The sequence below is a fragment of the Lycium barbarum genome, chromosome 1, assembly GCF_019175385.1.
Source record: "Lycium barbarum isolate Lr01 chromosome 1, ASM1917538v2, whole genome shotgun sequence".
Classification (NCBI taxonomy): domain Eukaryota; kingdom Viridiplantae; phylum Streptophyta; class Magnoliopsida; order Solanales; family Solanaceae; genus Lycium; species Lycium barbarum.
The window spans coordinates 6,433,319-6,451,265 of record NC_083337.1 but is presented as its reverse complement, the minus strand read 5'-3'; the positions used below and the strand labels follow the sequence as shown (position 1 = coordinate 6,451,265).

General features: G+C 38.3%; 1 protein-coding gene across 1 annotated transcript; it reads right to left on the bottom strand.

Moving 5' to 3' along the window:
• Positions 1-645: 645 nt before the first annotated feature.
• Positions 646-2,081, bottom strand: LOC132608960 (uncharacterized). The gene is made up of 2 exons (XM_060322785.1): positions 1,750-2,081; positions 646-1,225 (listed from the first exon to the last, which is right to left on the bottom strand). Exons 1-2 carry the CDS (start codon positions 2,079-2,081, stop codon positions 646-648), a joined length of 912 nt encoding a protein of 303 aa, XP_060178768.1.
• Between the last annotated feature and the right edge of the window lie 15,866 nt (positions 2,082-17,947).

Below are 17,947 nucleotides of genomic sequence, written 5' to 3'. Positions count from 1 at the left end.
ACAAAAGTTCCATCCCTAATTATGATAACACATGTTGTTACGTATCTCAAAATGATAACACTTTTGCAATCTAGATTAATAAAGTATATGTTTTACTTCCTTGACACAAATATTCAATCAAAAGCAGAATTAATCTTTACTTATTTAAAAAAAGATATATATTAATTAAAAGAAGGTGTTGCAGAAGTCCAGTAACGGAGACGACTTTTAGTAAGCCGAGTTATATGAAATCACTTTGCAAAAACATTTTCTTACATATATGTGTACAAATAATATTTGAATAAAAAACAATATCTATACATACAAAATATATAGGTTGACAACGCTTGAAAATATTAAAAAGTAAGTGTTAGTTTGAGATGACATGAAATATAACCTTAAGATCATTATATACTCATCAACCCAAACTAACAAGTTAAGTAGCTAGGCCAAAATATTGTAAATAACTTATTACAAATATAACTTAATAATTTTAATTAACTAATAAATTATATGCAATATCTCGAGAAAAGTCACTACAACCTTTACCTTCTATTTATCGGTAGTTGACAATTCCATTTCTAATAGGGACAATTGATAATTGAATCCGATTTTAACCGTTATCTCCATATCTGTAATAATGCAAATAGGCAAGATGAATATTAATCAAGAATTTAGTTTCATAACACAAGAATGGCTACAAAGTTCCTTTTCCCCTTCTTCCTCTATTGGCTCAATTAAACTTCTCCATCCATTGCCACTAGTTGCTGTTTCAAACACATGTACCTCACTTCTCGTTCTTGATATATAATTATCCCCCAACATAATCCTATAACCAGCCAAAAAGTACAACTTTGTCCCAATTGGAGCCATGGTACAAAACATTCTTTCCAAATTTGACCAATTTTTTTCAGTGTCATCTAATATGGAGATTGGTGAACTAGAACCATCCACAATGTTCCATAAATTGTGCTTCCCATCATAGGACTCAATATGTCCCTTCCATGCATTTAAGCAATCACCTGAGCTAAAGAGCTTCCCATCAACATTCACTATTTGATTAGGTGGCACATCTAGGTCCCACATCCTCGCCATGTAATTCCACGTGTCGTGTTCCGGATCGTATACCTCGGCGGAACTTCTTTCCATGATATACGGTCCTTGATGAGTGTTAGTATTTCCTCTTCTGGCGAATCCCCCGACCACATAAAATTTCCCTTGCCACGACACACCAGCACATTTGTACCTGTGGAGATATTATATAATCAAGTAATTAAAGGATGAGCTCTTTTTCTACTAATTTTTAAGTTTTTAAATAAGATGGTTACGCAATTATCGAAGTAAGCAAGAGGTTTTGAGTTGAAATCTCATCATTGCCCAAAAATTAAAAATAAAATAAAAATAGGATTCTTAAAATTTCTAGTTAGACGGCTTAAAATTTTTCACCCCGTCTTTATAACTGTTTGTAAGCGTCGTTGGTGTATACATAGTGTATAACAAGTGTATGAATATCGTGTAGTGTATACACACTGGTTATACACAAATTATACTGGCTAAATTTTGTAAAAATAAACAATAAAGTTATTTTTTGTTGTGAGCTGTTGTATAGTGTAGAAACTTTTAAAAATTATTCGCGTATTTGACCAATGAAAAAGAATCAGGCTCACACGTGAAGGGGAGTTTTGAGGCACAAATAATATAAATATTAAATTTACGCTCTCCGTAACAGCTTAAATTATAAGATGAGATAATCACACGCTTCAACAGTACCTCATGGTGCTCATGTTAGGGAGTTGTTTCCATTCATCTAGGACAGGGTCATAGATCTCAGCCAAAGAGGTACCCATAGCACCATCTAATGATGTCTGTCCACCAGCTACATAAATTTTGCCATCTTTAGAAGCCATACATGCAAAACTAAACCTTGGAGTTCTTAAAGGGGCACATTTAGTCCAAGAATCAGTACCGACATTGTACTTAAGCACCGAAGGAACAACTTCTATGTCGATTTCGTGAACGTTATTAGTTTCAAAATTAACAATTACATCCTTGTAACATTGTCGTCCTCCAATTACAAAAATTGTCTCTCCAATAACAACCATCGCGAAATCCTTGAGGACGTGGTTCTCCAGAAGGCCTGGAATCGACGTTATACGAGTACTCCATGAATTTGTCGAAGGATAGTAACATGATATCCAATTCGACAAGTTAACATTAGGAGTACTACAAATTTTGCCACAGAATGAGACATAAACGCGATAACAAGTACTGTTATTTCTTTGTGAATCATGAGAATAAATGGAACCCATAATGTTGTTCTTGATTTTTTGTTAGTAATATAAGGCAATATTGGACTTAGGGAGTAGAGGAATTGTATAGTATGTAATGAAGTGGAATATATAGGTTTGAAATTAATTAACGGAAAGTACTAAGATTGTTTGGGGGGTTATTTCTATGACTTTCTTGTTAACTATGAATCTTGTATGTTTGAATATGAAGTTTGTTTTTTGTTTGTTTCATTCATCTTTTCATAGTTCAACAAGGGTATTTTTGGTGAATCACGAGGTAAGTTTAAGATTCATGAACTTGGAGCTGCTTGGAAAAGTTCTTTATTTTATAATTACACTAAAAGTGTAAAAGTTTATTAGACTTTTAGTGTATATTATTTAAATTCATCAATATAATTTAACATGTTATACCAACTTACTTGCTATTTACTTTTGATTACCAGTCAATACTATCAAATAAAATTACTTGTAATTACATCTTAAGTACCTAATTTATATAAATAAACCACAACTGGGTTTTGCTTATGACTGCGGCCCAACCCATTTACAAGAGTTGGACTCTCCACAAAAGAGTCTGTGAGAAGCCTAAATGTAAAATCATTTCTCAACTTTCCTATAAGGGTCATTTACACTTTTGGCCTTACTTTGTGCTGGTCTTTAATTTTTTTCCCCTGAAGAATAATTTTTCTGCGAGGCATAAGTTTATAAATTTGCAGTATAATCTCCCACAAGTTATGCCAGATTCCTTAAAGAACTTATGCCCCGCTAGGCATAAGTTTGAATTTGAAGGACAAAACTTAAAGATCAACCTATTAGAAGGGAAAAAAATTAAAGACCAGCCCGTTTGAAGGGAAAACCTTGCAATTTCTTCTTCCTATAACTAAGAAAAGAAAGCTACCATAGCTAATAATTATTGGCAAGGTTTTAGTTAAAGATTAGATTTAGTAATAGAGGATAGCCAGATCTCAGTTTGGCAATATACGAGATTTATACACCTATCACAATTTGGATTGATTCCTTTAATCATCCATTGTCCCATCAACTCTAAATTCATCGAATTTCATAATTACTACCATAAAAATCCTCTCAAATCATCAGTGAAAAATCTCATCAAAACTCCAATTGTGAAATCACAACTAATCTTGAATGTGAAAACTTTTGAGTAACTTTTTAAAAGGGTGTGGTCGAGATTCACCGGAAGAACCTAATCAAAGCTATATACAAACTTTAAGAAAAATTGGAGGTGATTTAGATTAGTATGAAGTCAAAATTTAGATATGAAATCGATCTGAAAAGCATCGTCTCGACAATGTATATCACATGTGTATATTAAGCATATCATACAAAGATTTTCATGTACACACACAAACATACATGATATACATGAAAATTACTTTATTGCTCTTTAACTGACGTAATTGTGTAAATAACTTTTACACTATCAATACATAAAATAATTTTATGGTTGGGCAAAACACAACTGGGTTTTGTGCGGATTGTCCTGCAAAGGCACTGGTCTTTAATTTTTCCCCTTCAAATTGGTGGTCTTTAATTTTACCCTTCGCCTAATACCCCGAAGTTCTAGGTTCGAACTCAAGCTCAGTAAAAAAAAAAAAAAAAGGAATTTCACAAGGCAGAGGTTTGTAGCAAAAGTTAGGCCTATTCGGGCAAAAGTTAAGCCTTAAGGCAGAGATTTGTAAAATTCCAACTAAGTAAAAAAACAAATTGTCTTAAGGCAGAGTTTTGCCTTCTGGTGAAGGCAAACCTCTACGTTAAGGTAGAGTTTGAAACTTTGCCTGAGGTAGAGAAGGCAAAACTCTGCCTTGCGAATTCAAATTCTACGTTGTGATTTTTTTTTTAATTGAGCGGAGGTTCGAACCCGAAATCAAGAGATTTTTAGCGAAGGCCAAAAATTAAAGACCACGAATTTGAGGGACACAAATTAAAGACCACGAATTTGAGGGACACAAATTAAAGACCAGGGCCTTTGAGTGACCCGTCATATGCTGCCAAACCCATTTACAAGAATTGGGCTCTCCAAAAAAGAAAGTCGATGTGACATTGCCTGATGCCCAATGTAAAATCATTTCTCAGCTTTCCTGCGTTACTTCAGCTAAAAAAATCGTCATGTTTTAAAAATTATTCAGGAAAATAAAATTTTGATATCCTCATGTCGTTATAATCAGTCGACTTTTAATTGCATGGAGAGAACAATTTAAAAAAATATATATTTCATGTCGTATCTTTTGAATGTGTCCCCTTAATTATATTAACCAAAATTTTATATTATCCAAATGAAATGTATTTCCATACTATTTAATATAAGAAGCTAGCTCATGAGTTGAGAATGATCCAATACCATATATAGAATACAATTTCTCATTCCCTCTATTAACGTGATTGGGACAATCAAACAATTCAACATTATTTTATTATCAGAAGCTCCTTTTTACTGTAACGACCTTTCTAAATTTTGAACTAGTTGAGCAACTAAAATTTTCAAATTCCTGTTTCGTTTACCTTAATTTTTGATTAAATTTTAACTTCTTTTAAAAATCTTCCATAATATAATAATTTCTTTTTGGAAAGAATATTTCCATCAATTTGTGAAACAAAACAAATACTTATACATGAACACAGTTTATGATGTGGGAAAAAACAAATGCAATTAGTTAGAAAGGATAAAAAGAATTTTTTTTATATGTAAAGCCTAACACTTATCTGTGTGGTAGTTACTGTTGTTGACACTCAATTTTGTCCCGCCTTTCTTACCAAAATAGTCATTTGCGCTTCTAATATTTTGATAATTTAAGAACGATTATTACAATTTAGTTTTAATTAATACCGTCGTTTTGTTATTATCCAATTATAGTCATTGCCTATTACTATTATTGTTACAGTTGTTATCATTATTATTATCATAATCATCATCATCATCATCATCATTATTATGATTATTATTATTATTATTATTATTATTATTATTATTTGCCTATTACTATTATTGTTACGGTTGTTATCATTATTGTGATTTGCATTATGATCACTTTAAACATTTTTTTTACCGTCTTTTGCACGCGCATCACATTTATTTTTATAAATAGCATTTACTTACTGTTAAAACTTTAAAATTGTTATATCCCGTATTTTTATACTTCGGGGCAACCCGGATTAACTATGATAAGTTAGGGCCAAGACTATTCCGGGATTTGAAGTCGGGACTTTTGACTTGTGATTTTATTTTGAGACATAAGTTATATATGAAATTGTTGGCATTAAACACTTAGGAAAAATTGGGACCACAATTCATAAAAATTGGAATTAAAAATCTTGCCCACAAGGGGCCTTGTAGCCGTGTGGTCCATTAAATGGTCCAACACATTGTGTGGGCCATGGAGACTTGTACAATACATATAGAATTAAAAGATGACCATGTATTCCTCTTTCTCACTTCCCACACTCAGAAAATATCTAAAAGTTGAAGGAGAAAAACCTCCAACCTCACGGCCAAAGAGCAAGAAAAATCAAGATCATTTCTAGCCTTCCAAAAATTATTTCTTTGGCACAAATCAACTATTTTTGAGGTCCCTAAGTAGCGTGGAGGTGTTGTTTGGGTCATCCAATTATTCATTGTGCCCATTTGCAAACCCTAGCCTATTGGTGGGGTGAAGAAGAAAGGTAAGTTTTGGTCTTGTTTATGTATTGTGAATGTTTTGTGCATATTATAGTATGTTAATATGGATGAAAATCATGAAATGTGGTGTGTTGAAGTTGGGCCGTGTGTTTGGTGTTCTAGCCGTGTAATGGGTGTTGTGTGATTAAGTTGATAAATTAATTCCATGTAGTATGTTAAATTGTTGTAGTGTGTAGGATGGCTAAGAATCATATATATATATATATATATGAGTAGTGATAGATGAACATGAGTCATGCTATATGCCAAAGGACACACTAATGTCGCTTAGCATTTGAATGGTTGTTGTGAAGACTTTTATGTTGGAAATGAGAGTCTAATGTCCCAAATTGATATGGCTAGTGTTGCGGACTGATTTGGAGAATTTTGTGCATTTAATGCAACCTTTATTTATGAGAACCATCAATATATGTATAGGTATAATGTGGCCGTGTATAGCCCTCAAATGTTTGGTAAAGGATGAATTAATATCGCTTAATGTTTTAGTTGTCGTCGTTATAAATTCTAGTTGGAAATAAACGTTTAATGACTCAAGAAAGATGTTGAAATTGTGTGGGCTGATTTGAGGGTTATTGTGCGTTGATGTGATTGGTATATTTTATGAGAATGATATCGTTACATTGTGGATTGTGATACAAATCATGACTTGAAAATGCGGAATGTGGTAATGGGGCTGCTCACGGTTTTGGGACTGTTTTCGGCCCAATTTGGAGAAAATTATTGGATCGTTGGAAAAATTATGTAAATTGTTTAGAAAGTTCTTGAATGTTGTTGGTAAGAATTCGGGTTGATAATTGAATGTATGAGCTATGTGGTGGCTTGAATGTAAGCCGTTGAAACGAATATTATGAATGTTGTTGAATGTTGCGAAAGAAAGTTATTAATGTAATATTGCCTTTCGAATTGATTATCGATGTTGCTAGGTTGGTTGTTGTTGTTGATTTTGGACGAGTTAATTCTCGGGTTGGCCTATTTACAGGGGAAGTGCTGCCGAATTTTCTGTAGAATTTAGAGTTAGTTTGGAATAAATTACTTAAGTGCCCATGGCTAATGTATGATATTCGTTGGCGTACTTGTAGACCTTGGGGAGCCCGAGGCGTAGATTGGGATTAGCTTTAGATTGGCTAGCTTGGAGTGCGTACGAGGTATGTAAAGCCCAATCCTTCTTTCTTTTGGCATGCCTTAGTTTTCAATAGGCTAGATTATAAGCCTTGAGGAAAATTCTAAGATTCGAAATCCGAGCATGTTATGATCCTTATATATTCCTTGGCACTCATATGTATGATTTGATGAAATATGACCCATTATGCCTTTGAAATAATCGCATTCCGAACTTTGCATAGAAAGGTTTCACTTTAAAGAATTTCGTAATTTTTGAATGTCATACCTTTCGCATAAAGGCTCGGATTGTTCCAATATTTTTATAGAAGTTGGCATGATGTATAATGAGTACGTTTTCTATAGGCGGGCCCGACTCGGGTCGATACCCGTCCGTGGGTCCCGCGACTTCCCTTTATGTAATTCGGAGAATTTTTGAAAGAATTTGTTATGACTATTATTTTGATTTTCAAGTATGATCATTTTACTTATGTTTGAGTTCATGACAATGATTTTATGCATATGACTACTCACGACTCTACTCGTGCATTCTGTTATCTCTTTTGCCGAGTCCCGGGCCGGTTCTTTTGTCGTGCGCACTTTGATATACTCCGGAGTTATGCTGTGTTTATGATTCATCGAGCCACTCGTTAGAGGGATATGTTCCATTTACATTTGGTGTTATGCTGTGTATGGCGTTATGCTGTGTTATGATATGTGACGGGGAATATGGAGATTTGAAAATTTCTGGTGTTATGCTGTGTTATGGCGTCATTGACGGGCGGGCGACCATATTCTTCTGTACCCTATGCATGACTTATATTTTTGAAAATTAAACATTTTGATATAGTGGATTTGTACTTATTTTCTGTACCACTATTTTGTTTATGTCTCAGATTTGTTTCTCTATCATCTGCTTTGCATACTCAGTACATATTTCGTACTGACCCCCTTTCTTCGGGGGCTGCGTTTCATGCCCGCAGGTACAGACGCACAGTTTGGTGATCCACCAGTCTAGGACACCCTCTTCTGCCGTTTGGAGTGCTCTTCTCATTTCAGAGCATATATTTTGGTATATATTCGTTCGTTGTGTATGTATATATTTGTTCAGGGGTACGGCGGGGCCCTGTCCAGTCATATGTTTCGGTTGATCTGTTTAGAGGTCTGTAGACGTATTTGTGGGTGTGCGTGCCTACTTCTGTTCAGATGTGTTCGTATGATCCTATTCGCTATGGCAGCTTTGTCGGCGTGCATTTTGTATATGTTTTGGGGCCGTTGTGCCATTTGATAGCCTTGTCGGCTTTTGATATATACGTATGCATATGGTTGTGTTGAAATGTGTCTGAAACAGTTTGATATAATTTAAGGCAGCGTGTGACAATTGTGTCAGTATATGCTATCTGTATGTGATTCGGGTTGGATAAGTATGTTCGGGTGCCCAATTCGGGCACTAGTCACGGCCTACGGGGTTGGGTCGTGACAGAAGTGGTATCAGAGCAGTTTGTCCTCAGAATGTCTACAGACCGTGTCTAGTAGAGTCTTGTTTATCGGTGTGTTGTGCACCACATCGATAAACAGGAAGCTACAGGACATTTAGGGTGTTTCCTTTCTTTGAATCTTAGATCGTGCGATAGAGCTGTGCTATTAGGATGACTCTGTTCTGATCAGTTGTTGTGTTTTTCTTTCAGCGATGCCTCCGAAAAAGGCGACAGCTGCCCAGAAGGGCAAGTCAGTAGCGGCCAGAGAGACTAGCCGGGCTCAGAAAACTACTCGGACCCTTGCTCAGATTATGCGTGATACTGCACCCCGGCCAACAGACTCTGCTACGTCATCATCATCAGAGGAGTCTGGAGCACCAGCCGCTGCCACTAGGGATCAGGGGACGGCTTCACCATTGACTCCAGAGGCTCCAGCGCCCGAGCCTCCAGCTCCTCAGACTACGAGATATTGCTGCTAATTGGTTTGAGTCCTGGGAGCTGTCCAGGGGTGAGAGTGCTTCCCCAGCTACTTGGGATGAGTTTGTAACTGCTTTTCTCCGCCACTTTTTGCCCCCGGAGTTACAGCGGGCGCGGGTTGACAGATTTTTACAGTTGCAGCAGGGAGGTCGGAGTATTCGTGAGTATAATTTGGAGTTCGATTCTCTGGCTCGATATGCACCTGCTATAGTGGCTGAGATGGCTGACCGGATGCACCGGTACGTGATAGGGCTGGACCGTTATTTAGTTGACGGCTGCATGGCGGTGGCATCGCAGACTGATATGGACATCGCCCGGTTACAGGCCTATGCTCAGGGTATGGAGGACCGGCACAGAGAGGACCGGTCAGGCAGAGATCGTGATAGGAGGCCGCCCAAGAGGGCCAGGTCCGCGGGGTATTCTGGAGATTCTCGAGGCGGACAGCCTCAGCAGCAGTCGTCAGGCAGATATTTTCCTCCGTCAGGCCGGGGTACACAGTCAGCCGGCAGACGATTTGACAGTGCAGGACCATCTGGGGCCGGTCAGAGTTCCAGAGCATCAGGTTCCCAGACAGCCAGAGGTTCCAGCCAGTCCAGACCACCCAGGCCCCGTTGTTCTTATTGCGGGAAATCGCACCCAGGGGAGTGCTATCGAGCTACCGGAGCCTGCTTTTCTTGCGGCCGTCAGGGCCATGTTATGCGTGATTGTCCGATGGCGAGTGGTTCCGGTAGTGCAGTTCAGCCGACGGGATCAGCCGCAGGTTCATCTTCTACTCCCTCAGCTATGCGCCCTGCGGGGCGAGGTATGCCGGCACAGGCGGGCCGCGGTCGAGGCCGTGGCAGTGGTTCAGGTTCTAGCGGTCCATCGAACCGCATATATGCATTGGCTAGCCGCCAGGATCAGGAGGCTTCGCCAAATGTTGTTACAGGTACCTTACTGGTTTTCTCCCGATCTGTATATGCACTGATTGATCCTGGTTCTACTTTATCATATATCGCTCCACTTGTTGGTAATGAGATTGGGATAGAATCTGAGCCGATAGAGCCTTTTGAGGTAGCTATACCTGTAGGGGATTCTGTTATAGCCAGACAGGTTTACCGAGATTGTTCTGTTATTATATATGATCGTTGTGCTAAAGCTGATTTGGTAGAGTTAGATATGCTGGAATTCGATGTTATTATGGGCATAGACTGGTTAGCTTCCTGTTATGCGAATGTTGACTGCCAGAAGAAGGTAGTTCGTTTCCAGTTCCCAGGGGAACCAGTTATAGAGTGGTCCGGGTGTACAACATCGCCGAGGGGTAAGTTTATTTCATACCTCAAGGCTAAGAAAATGATTCAGAAAGGTTATATTTATCACTTAGTCCGTGTGCACGATACCACAGCCGAGACACCTACTCTGCAGTCAGTTCCGGTTGTCAATGAATTCTCAGATGTATTCCCAGAGGAGCTTCCAGGTCTTCCGCCTGAACGGGAGCTTTTTGGGGTTGGCTGGTTATTACAGAAGATTCGTAGAGAATTTTTCTTCTATTGCGGCGCCATTAACAAAGTTAACTCAGAAGGCAGCGAAATTTCAGTGGACTGATGCCTGTGAGCGCAACTTTCAGATGTTGAAGGAAAAATTAATTACAGCTCCAGTATTAGCTCTCCCAGAAGGGTCAGACGGGTATGTGGTTTATTGTGATGCCTCTGGTATGGGTTTGGGTTGTGTGTTAATGCAACACGGTCGAGTCATAGCCTATGCTTCCCGGCAGCTCAGACCGCACGAGAAGAATTATCCCACTCACGATCTGGAGTTAGCCGCGGTGATTCATGCTTTGAAGATTTGGCGGCATTACTTATATGGGGTCCACGTTGATATTTATACGGACCATAAGAGCCTCCAGTATATTTTCAGACAGAAAGAGTTGAATTTGCGGCAGAGGCGGTGGTTAGAGTTGCTGAAAGATTATGATGTTGATATTCTATACCATCCAGGGAAAGCTAATGTCGTGGCAGATGCACTCAGCCGTAAGTCCATGGGCAGTTTAGCGGGCACGCCTTCAGGAAAGAAAGAAATGGTTCGCGATATCCATCAGTTGGCTAGTCTTGGAGTCCGCTTAGCCGATTCTGGAGATACGGGGATTTCTTTTCGAGGAGTGGCCGAGTCCTCTATTCTTAGTGAGATTAAGCAGCGTCAGTATGAGGATCCTGTTCTGATGCAGTACAGAGACACAGCCCGTGAAAAAGAGGAGACCCCGTTTGAGATTTCATCCTAGGGAGTATTATTATTCAGGGGCAGATTATGTGTACCTGACGTTGCGGGACTACGGCGACAGGTTATGGGCGAGGCACATTATGCCAGATATTCTGTTCACCCAGGGTCGACTAAGATGTATTATGATCTTAGATGTCTGTATTGGTGGGACGGTATGAAAAAGGACATAGCAGAGTTCGTTGCCCAATGCCCAAATTGTCAGCAGGTGAAGATTGAGCATCAGAAACCCGGTGGGTTATTGCAGGAGATGGAGATACCAACGTGGAAGTGGGAGATAATCAATATGGATTTCATTGTAGGCTTGCCTCGCACTCCACGGAGGTACGACTCCATTTGGGTTATCGTTGATCAGCTGACAAAATCAGCCCACTTTCTTCCAGTTCGGACTACATACACAGCTGAAGATTATGCCAGGCTTTATATTAAGGAGATTGTGAGACTGCACGGAGTTCCAGTGTCTGTTATATCCGACAGAGGTGCCCAGTTTACAGCAAATTTCTGGAGATCATTTCAGGAGGGATTGGGGACCCAGGTGAGTCTGAGTACCGCATTTCATCCTCAGTCCGACGGACAGGCCGAGCGCACTATTCAGACGCTGGAAGATATGTTGCGTGCCTGTGTTATTGATTTTAGGGGTAGCTGGGATGATCATTGGCCACTTGTTGAATTTGCTTATAACAACATCTACCACTCCAGTATTCAGATGGCACCCTATGAGGCTTTGTATGGCAGGAAATGCAGATCTCCGATCGGTTGGTTTGATGTGGGTGAGATTCAGTTAATTGGTCCAGATGTGGTCCAGGAGGCGGTCGATAAAGTGAAACTGATTCGAGAGCGACTATTAGCGGCCCAGAGTCGACAGAAATCTTATGCTGATAAACGACGTCGACCGTTAGAGTTTGAGATTGGCGATTGGGTGTTCCTGAAAGTGTCACCTATGAAAGGGTTTATGAGATTTGGCAAGAAAGGAAAGCTCGGTCCGAGATATATTGGGCCGTATCAAATTATTCGTACAATAGGCAAAGTGGCCTATGAATTGGATCTACCAGCTGATTTGGGAGCGGTACACCTGGTATTTCATGTTTCTATGCTTCGTAAATGTATTGGTGACCCTTCCAGAATCTTTTCTACAGATGATATGCAGGTCACCGAGGAGCTATCTTATGAGGAGCAGCCTATAGCCATATTGGATCGTCAGGTAAGGAAGTTGCGGAATAAAGAAGTGGCTTCGGTTAAAGTGCTATGGCGGAATAATAACCGCGAGGAAATGACCTGGGAGGCTGAGGAGCAGATGAAGAAAAAGTATCCTCACCTATTTCCAGTACCTTCAGGTAACCTAAATTCTTTGTTTGATTACATTGATTTGTGGATGACTTGTATGTGATGGCTATAAAATAAACTCCCCCGGATATTACATAAGGCCCGTAGAATTGATCCAACATTCGAGGACGAATGTTCTTAAGGGGGGGAGGATGTTATATCCCGTATTTTTATACTTTGGGGCAACCCGGATTAACTATGATAAGTTAGGGCCAAGACTATTCCGGGATTTGAAGTCGGGACTTTTGACTTGTGATTTTATTTTGAGACATAAGTTATATATGAAATTGTTGGCATTGAACACTTAGGAAAAATTGGGACCACAATTCATAAAAATTGGAATTAAAAATCTTGCCCACAAGGGGCCTTGTAGCCGTGTGGTCCATTAAATGGTCCAACACATTGTGTGGGCCATGGAGACTTGTACAATACATATAGAATTAAAAGATGACCATATATTCCTCTTTCTCACTTCCCACACTTAGAAAATATCTAAAAGTTGAAGGAGAAAAACCTCCAACCTCACGGCCAAAGAGCAAGAAAAATCAAGATCATTTCTAGCCTTCCAAAAATTATTTCTTTGGCACAAATCAACTATTTTGAGGTCCCTAAGTAGCGTGGAGGTGTTTTTTGGGTCATCCAATTATTCATTGTGCCCATTTGCAAACCCTAGCCTATTGGTGGGGTGAAGAAGAAAGGTAAGTTTTGGTCTTGTTTATGTATTTTGAATGTTTTGTGCATATTATAGTATGTTAATATGGATGAAAATCATGAAATGTGGTGTGTTGAAGTTGGGCCGTGTGTTTGGTGTTCTAGCCGTGTAATGGGTGTTGTGTGATTGAGTTGATAAATTAATTCCATGTAGTATGTTAAATTGTTGTAGTGTGTAGGATGGCTAAGAATCATATATGTATATATATGAGTAGTGATAGATGAACACGAGTCATGCTATATGCCAAAGGACACACTAATGTCGCTTAGCATTTGAATGGTTGTTGTTTATGATTCATCGAGCCACTCGTTAGAGGGATATGTTCCATTTACATTTGGTGTTATGCTGTGTATGGCGTTATGCTGTGTTATGATATGTGACGGGGAATATGGAGATTTGAAAATTTCTGGTGTTATGCTGTGTTATGGCGTCATTGACGGGCGGGCGACCATATTCTTCTGTACCCTATGCATGACTTATATTTTTGAAAATTTAACATTTTGATATAGTGGATTTGTACTTATTTTCTGTACCACTATTTTGTTTATGTCTCAGATTTGTTTCTCTATCTTCTGCTTTGCATACTCAGTACATATTTCGTACTGACCCCCTTTCTTCGGGGGCTGCGTTTCATGCCCGCAGGTACAGACGCACAGTTTGGTGATCCACCAGTCTAGGACACCCTCTTCTGCCGTTTGGAGTGCTCTTCTCATTTCAGAGCATATATTTTGGTATATATTCGTTCGCTGTGTATGTATATATTTGTTCAGGGGTACGGCCGGGCCCTGTCCCGTCATATGTTTCGGTTGGTCTGTTTAGAGGTCTGTAGACGTATTTGTGGGTGTGTGTGCCTACTTCTGTTCAGATGTGTTCGTATGATCCTATTCGCTATGACAGCCTTGTCGGCGTGCATTTTGTATATGTTTTGGGGCCGTTGTGCCATTTGATAGCCTTGTCGGCTTTCGATATATACGTATGCATATGGTTGTGTTGAAATGTGTCTGAAACAGTTTGATATAATTTAAGGCAGCGTGTGACAATTGTGTCTGTATATGCTATCTGTATGTGATTCGGGTTGGATAAGTATGTTCGGGTGCCCAATTCGGGCACTAGTCATGGCCTACGGGGTTGGGTCGTGACATATTATCGCACCGCTATTACGACGTCGTATAATTTTATTTAGTAATAAATATATTTTATAGTAAGTAATATTTCAGCACACGTTAATATATAATTAATGGAAGAAGATCTTTTATTTAAATTTAGAAGCCCAAATTGTTTCTTTCATTCAGCCAATATTAGCCCAAATCTGAGCCCAATCAATCCACATTATTTTTCGGACCAGTCCATAAAATCAGCCCACTACCCGCCTACACCGACCAAGCCCACATTTTAAATCATCAACCCACACCAGTATGAGCCCAGCCTATTACCCCTTCAGATGACCCGGTCCATATCCTTTTTCTTATCTCTTCACTTCTAAACCCTATACGAACAACACCGCTTCTGTCCTCCCTCTCTCTTCTTCGCGCAAACGGAAAAATCACAGAAGCCCTTCGTTCCTACCAGCCATGCATGGCCATTTCAGGGAAAGGAAATTAATGCTCGTCCTTTCCCCGTCAGTTTTCAACCGTTGTAGGCTTGTCTCCTTCTTTCTTTTTCTGTTTCGATCTGAAACCTTTAATGGGATTTGTCCAAACGCGAATTTGAAAAACTCGCTTGTGATTGGTTGATTCAAGAATTGGAGGGATTTTTCCCTCCATTTCTACTCACCTATCACTAAAACGAAGGAAAATTAGGGTTTCCAGGGGTTCTATATAAAGAACCCCACCCCCAGTGTCGGGGGAAGTTTTTTGGGAATCGGGGGTTGAGTATACTGAGTATCTCGATTAAAAGCTTTAAAAATCTAGCCTTATTTTAATTTAAAAATTCAGTTTCCAGTAGAACCGATACCGAGTCTGGTTTGATTTCCCTTCGTTTTAAATTCTCTTTTGTTTTCGTTGTGTTTGGGTGTTGAGGGTTGCACTCGAAAAGGGTTCGAGTATCGTTCGCGTTCAAGCGTAGACCTGGGATTCGAGCCCCTGTTCACTGCACCCGAAAGAGGTAATTTTCCTTCTAATTTATTTTGGTATTTTTTTCCTACTTGATGATTATGTGCGCCAAATTACTAGTATATTCATGTTTGTGTTAATTGCTCTTCCTGTTTAGTTAGATTTATGTGTTTAATTACTAGTTTAGGAATATTTGTGCATGTTTTAATTCCTGTTTAACCATATTATAGGTGTTAGTTGTTAGTTTAGTTCTTGTTTAGTTTAAGTTTAGTATGCTTTTGCTGTTTAGTGGATAATTTGGACCTCATATGTTGTTTGAATAATATAGTGTGGTATTAGCAGTTTTAGGGCTATGTTTGCCCATTACTTTCTTTGTTTCAGGCTGGTTTATATTCTTAATGTACTTGTAGTTTAGTTACATGTGTGTTAATGTACCCTATTAACCGTTATATGCATTTGAAAACATGTTTAGTAAGATTAATGATCAGTTAAGTTGGATAAAGGTAAACGTTGATGTGTATTTGTTTGAACATCTAATATTGGGATTAGACGAAATATTTTCTAGTATACTGTTAGAGTATTATTGGTAATATTGATTCTGTTTGACCAAATAATTAAGTGATAAGCATTTTAAGTCATTTATAAGCCTATTTACATCATCTTAAGGGTCAAGCACATGCTGCCTTATTACTTTAGAAATGAGAGTCTCAATATACTAGCATGCTTCTTGTCTTGTATTTGCCTGATAGTTTTGAAGAATGAAGTTGCCCATGTGTGTGTTTGCGTAAACTACTTTGCATTTGTTTAGTTTGGTACTTGAGTCAACTTGATATGCAGAATGCCTTCACATGAAAAATGATCATGTATGTCTTTGTAGATCTTTATTCTGCCTATGTTAGTCAACACTAGTATGTATGCATATCTGATTTAAGCCTCTGTCTTTTCTCTGATAAGAAATGTAGCTGTGAGGTTGAATATTTATTTGGAAGACCCTAAGATAGAATGAACTTTTTTTAATGAAGTAGGTATAACATGTTTAGCTCTGTCTCTTCTTTATATGTGAATTTAAATAAGCATAAAGCTTAGGGGGCTCTATAGTTACCATAAATATATCAGGTGTATGAATGTATTTGACTGAAAGTCCAATCCTGTGTTTAGCCTGATTCATGTTTAGTTTGTCAAAGCTGCCTGTATTTCTAAGTTTTAGCATGGCTAATTGCCTGGTTATCTTAAATACATTGCATGAAACTACTAAGGCATAACATCTTCTCTAAAGGTTACTTAAAGTTTATCCAACGTGGCATCTGATACTGTCTGCATAAGTTCCCTGTTTTGTATGCATTCAACTAATTACACTAAGTGCTAATGATCTTAGCATTAAGCATTTGTTAATGTCATTTCTCTGTTTCAATTTGATTGTTGTTCTAAGGGTTGTTTCTCCTCTTCTTATGATTAACTGCATGTAACCGTGCTTGTTCTTCTCTGAATATTGAGAATTATGCATCTCATCTATACCATATCTCTTTTCTTTTCTTTTCTTTGGAATTCATCTTTGTATCCCTTAAATGGTGTCATAATATGCTAAATGGAATATAACATGTCTTCATCTGAGTCTAGTAGGTGTTTATATATGGCAAACATGCCTTGTTTGGGCTCGGTATGTGTTTGTATATGTGAAATATGTATATTCGTGTATGTGCCTGCAGGTGGCCAGTATGTCTTATTATATTCAGTATGTGTCTGTATATGCGTGTATGTGCCTGTAGGTGGCCAGTATGTCTTATTATATTCAGTAGGTGTTTGTATATGTGAAGTATGTATATGAGTGTATATCATAAGTAGGTTGTGGTTAGCACATTGATAGGGAGATTAGTTGGTCATTATGGATCAAGCTTGAACCCTCCCCGGTGTTAACCATTGATAAGTTGGTATTTTACCAACTTATTTCTTCTTTAATCTTAGATTGTTGCTATGTTTTGATTGAAAAAATAGTGCATTTAATGTCGTTTACTTCCATTTTATAGGTTTATGTGATTTAGAAGTGATCGGAAGAAACCAAGTCAAAAAGAGGCCAAATTGGACAAAAACTGCACAGTTTTGCAAAACTGTCAAAAGTGGACAGTTTTGCAAAAAACGGGACAGAACTGCAAAAAACGGGCAGAACTGCAAAAACTGAAATTTGGGGCATATTTTGTCATTTTTGGAACTTGAAAAAATGAGGTAATTACAAAAGAAAGAGAAGGGAGCAATTTTATTCATCTTTTGCCATTTTGCAAGCTTGGAGGCTAGGGTTCATCTACACCACACTTTGGGGTTGAAGATTTGAAGATTTGGTTGAGCATTTCTTAAACCTTTAATTCATTTCTTCAATCTCTTGTTTTGTATTGTATATCTAAGTGTGTAGTATTTCATTTCAATACTTGAATCTTGTTTATGAAAATATTCTTGATTAAAGTTTGGATTGAATCTCTTGTTATGCTTATGTATTGAATGATTTTTATTTCTAATGAAGTGGGTTTATTGTTTTTCTATTAACTCTTCATGCTTAAATATCTCCTAATGGTTGCAAACATTATTTGTGCCTAAGCACTTTT

Bases quoted from the DNA above. Each gene is read 5' to 3' on its own strand.
- LOC132608960 (XM_060322785.1), bottom strand. From the start codon at position 2,081: ATGGTTGTTATTGGAGAGACAATTTTTGTAATTGGAGGACGACAATGT. The intron at 1,226-1,749 runs GTACTGTTGAAG...ATATCTCCACAG, and splicing joins CCTAACATGAGCACCATGAG to GTACAAATGTGCTGGTGTGT.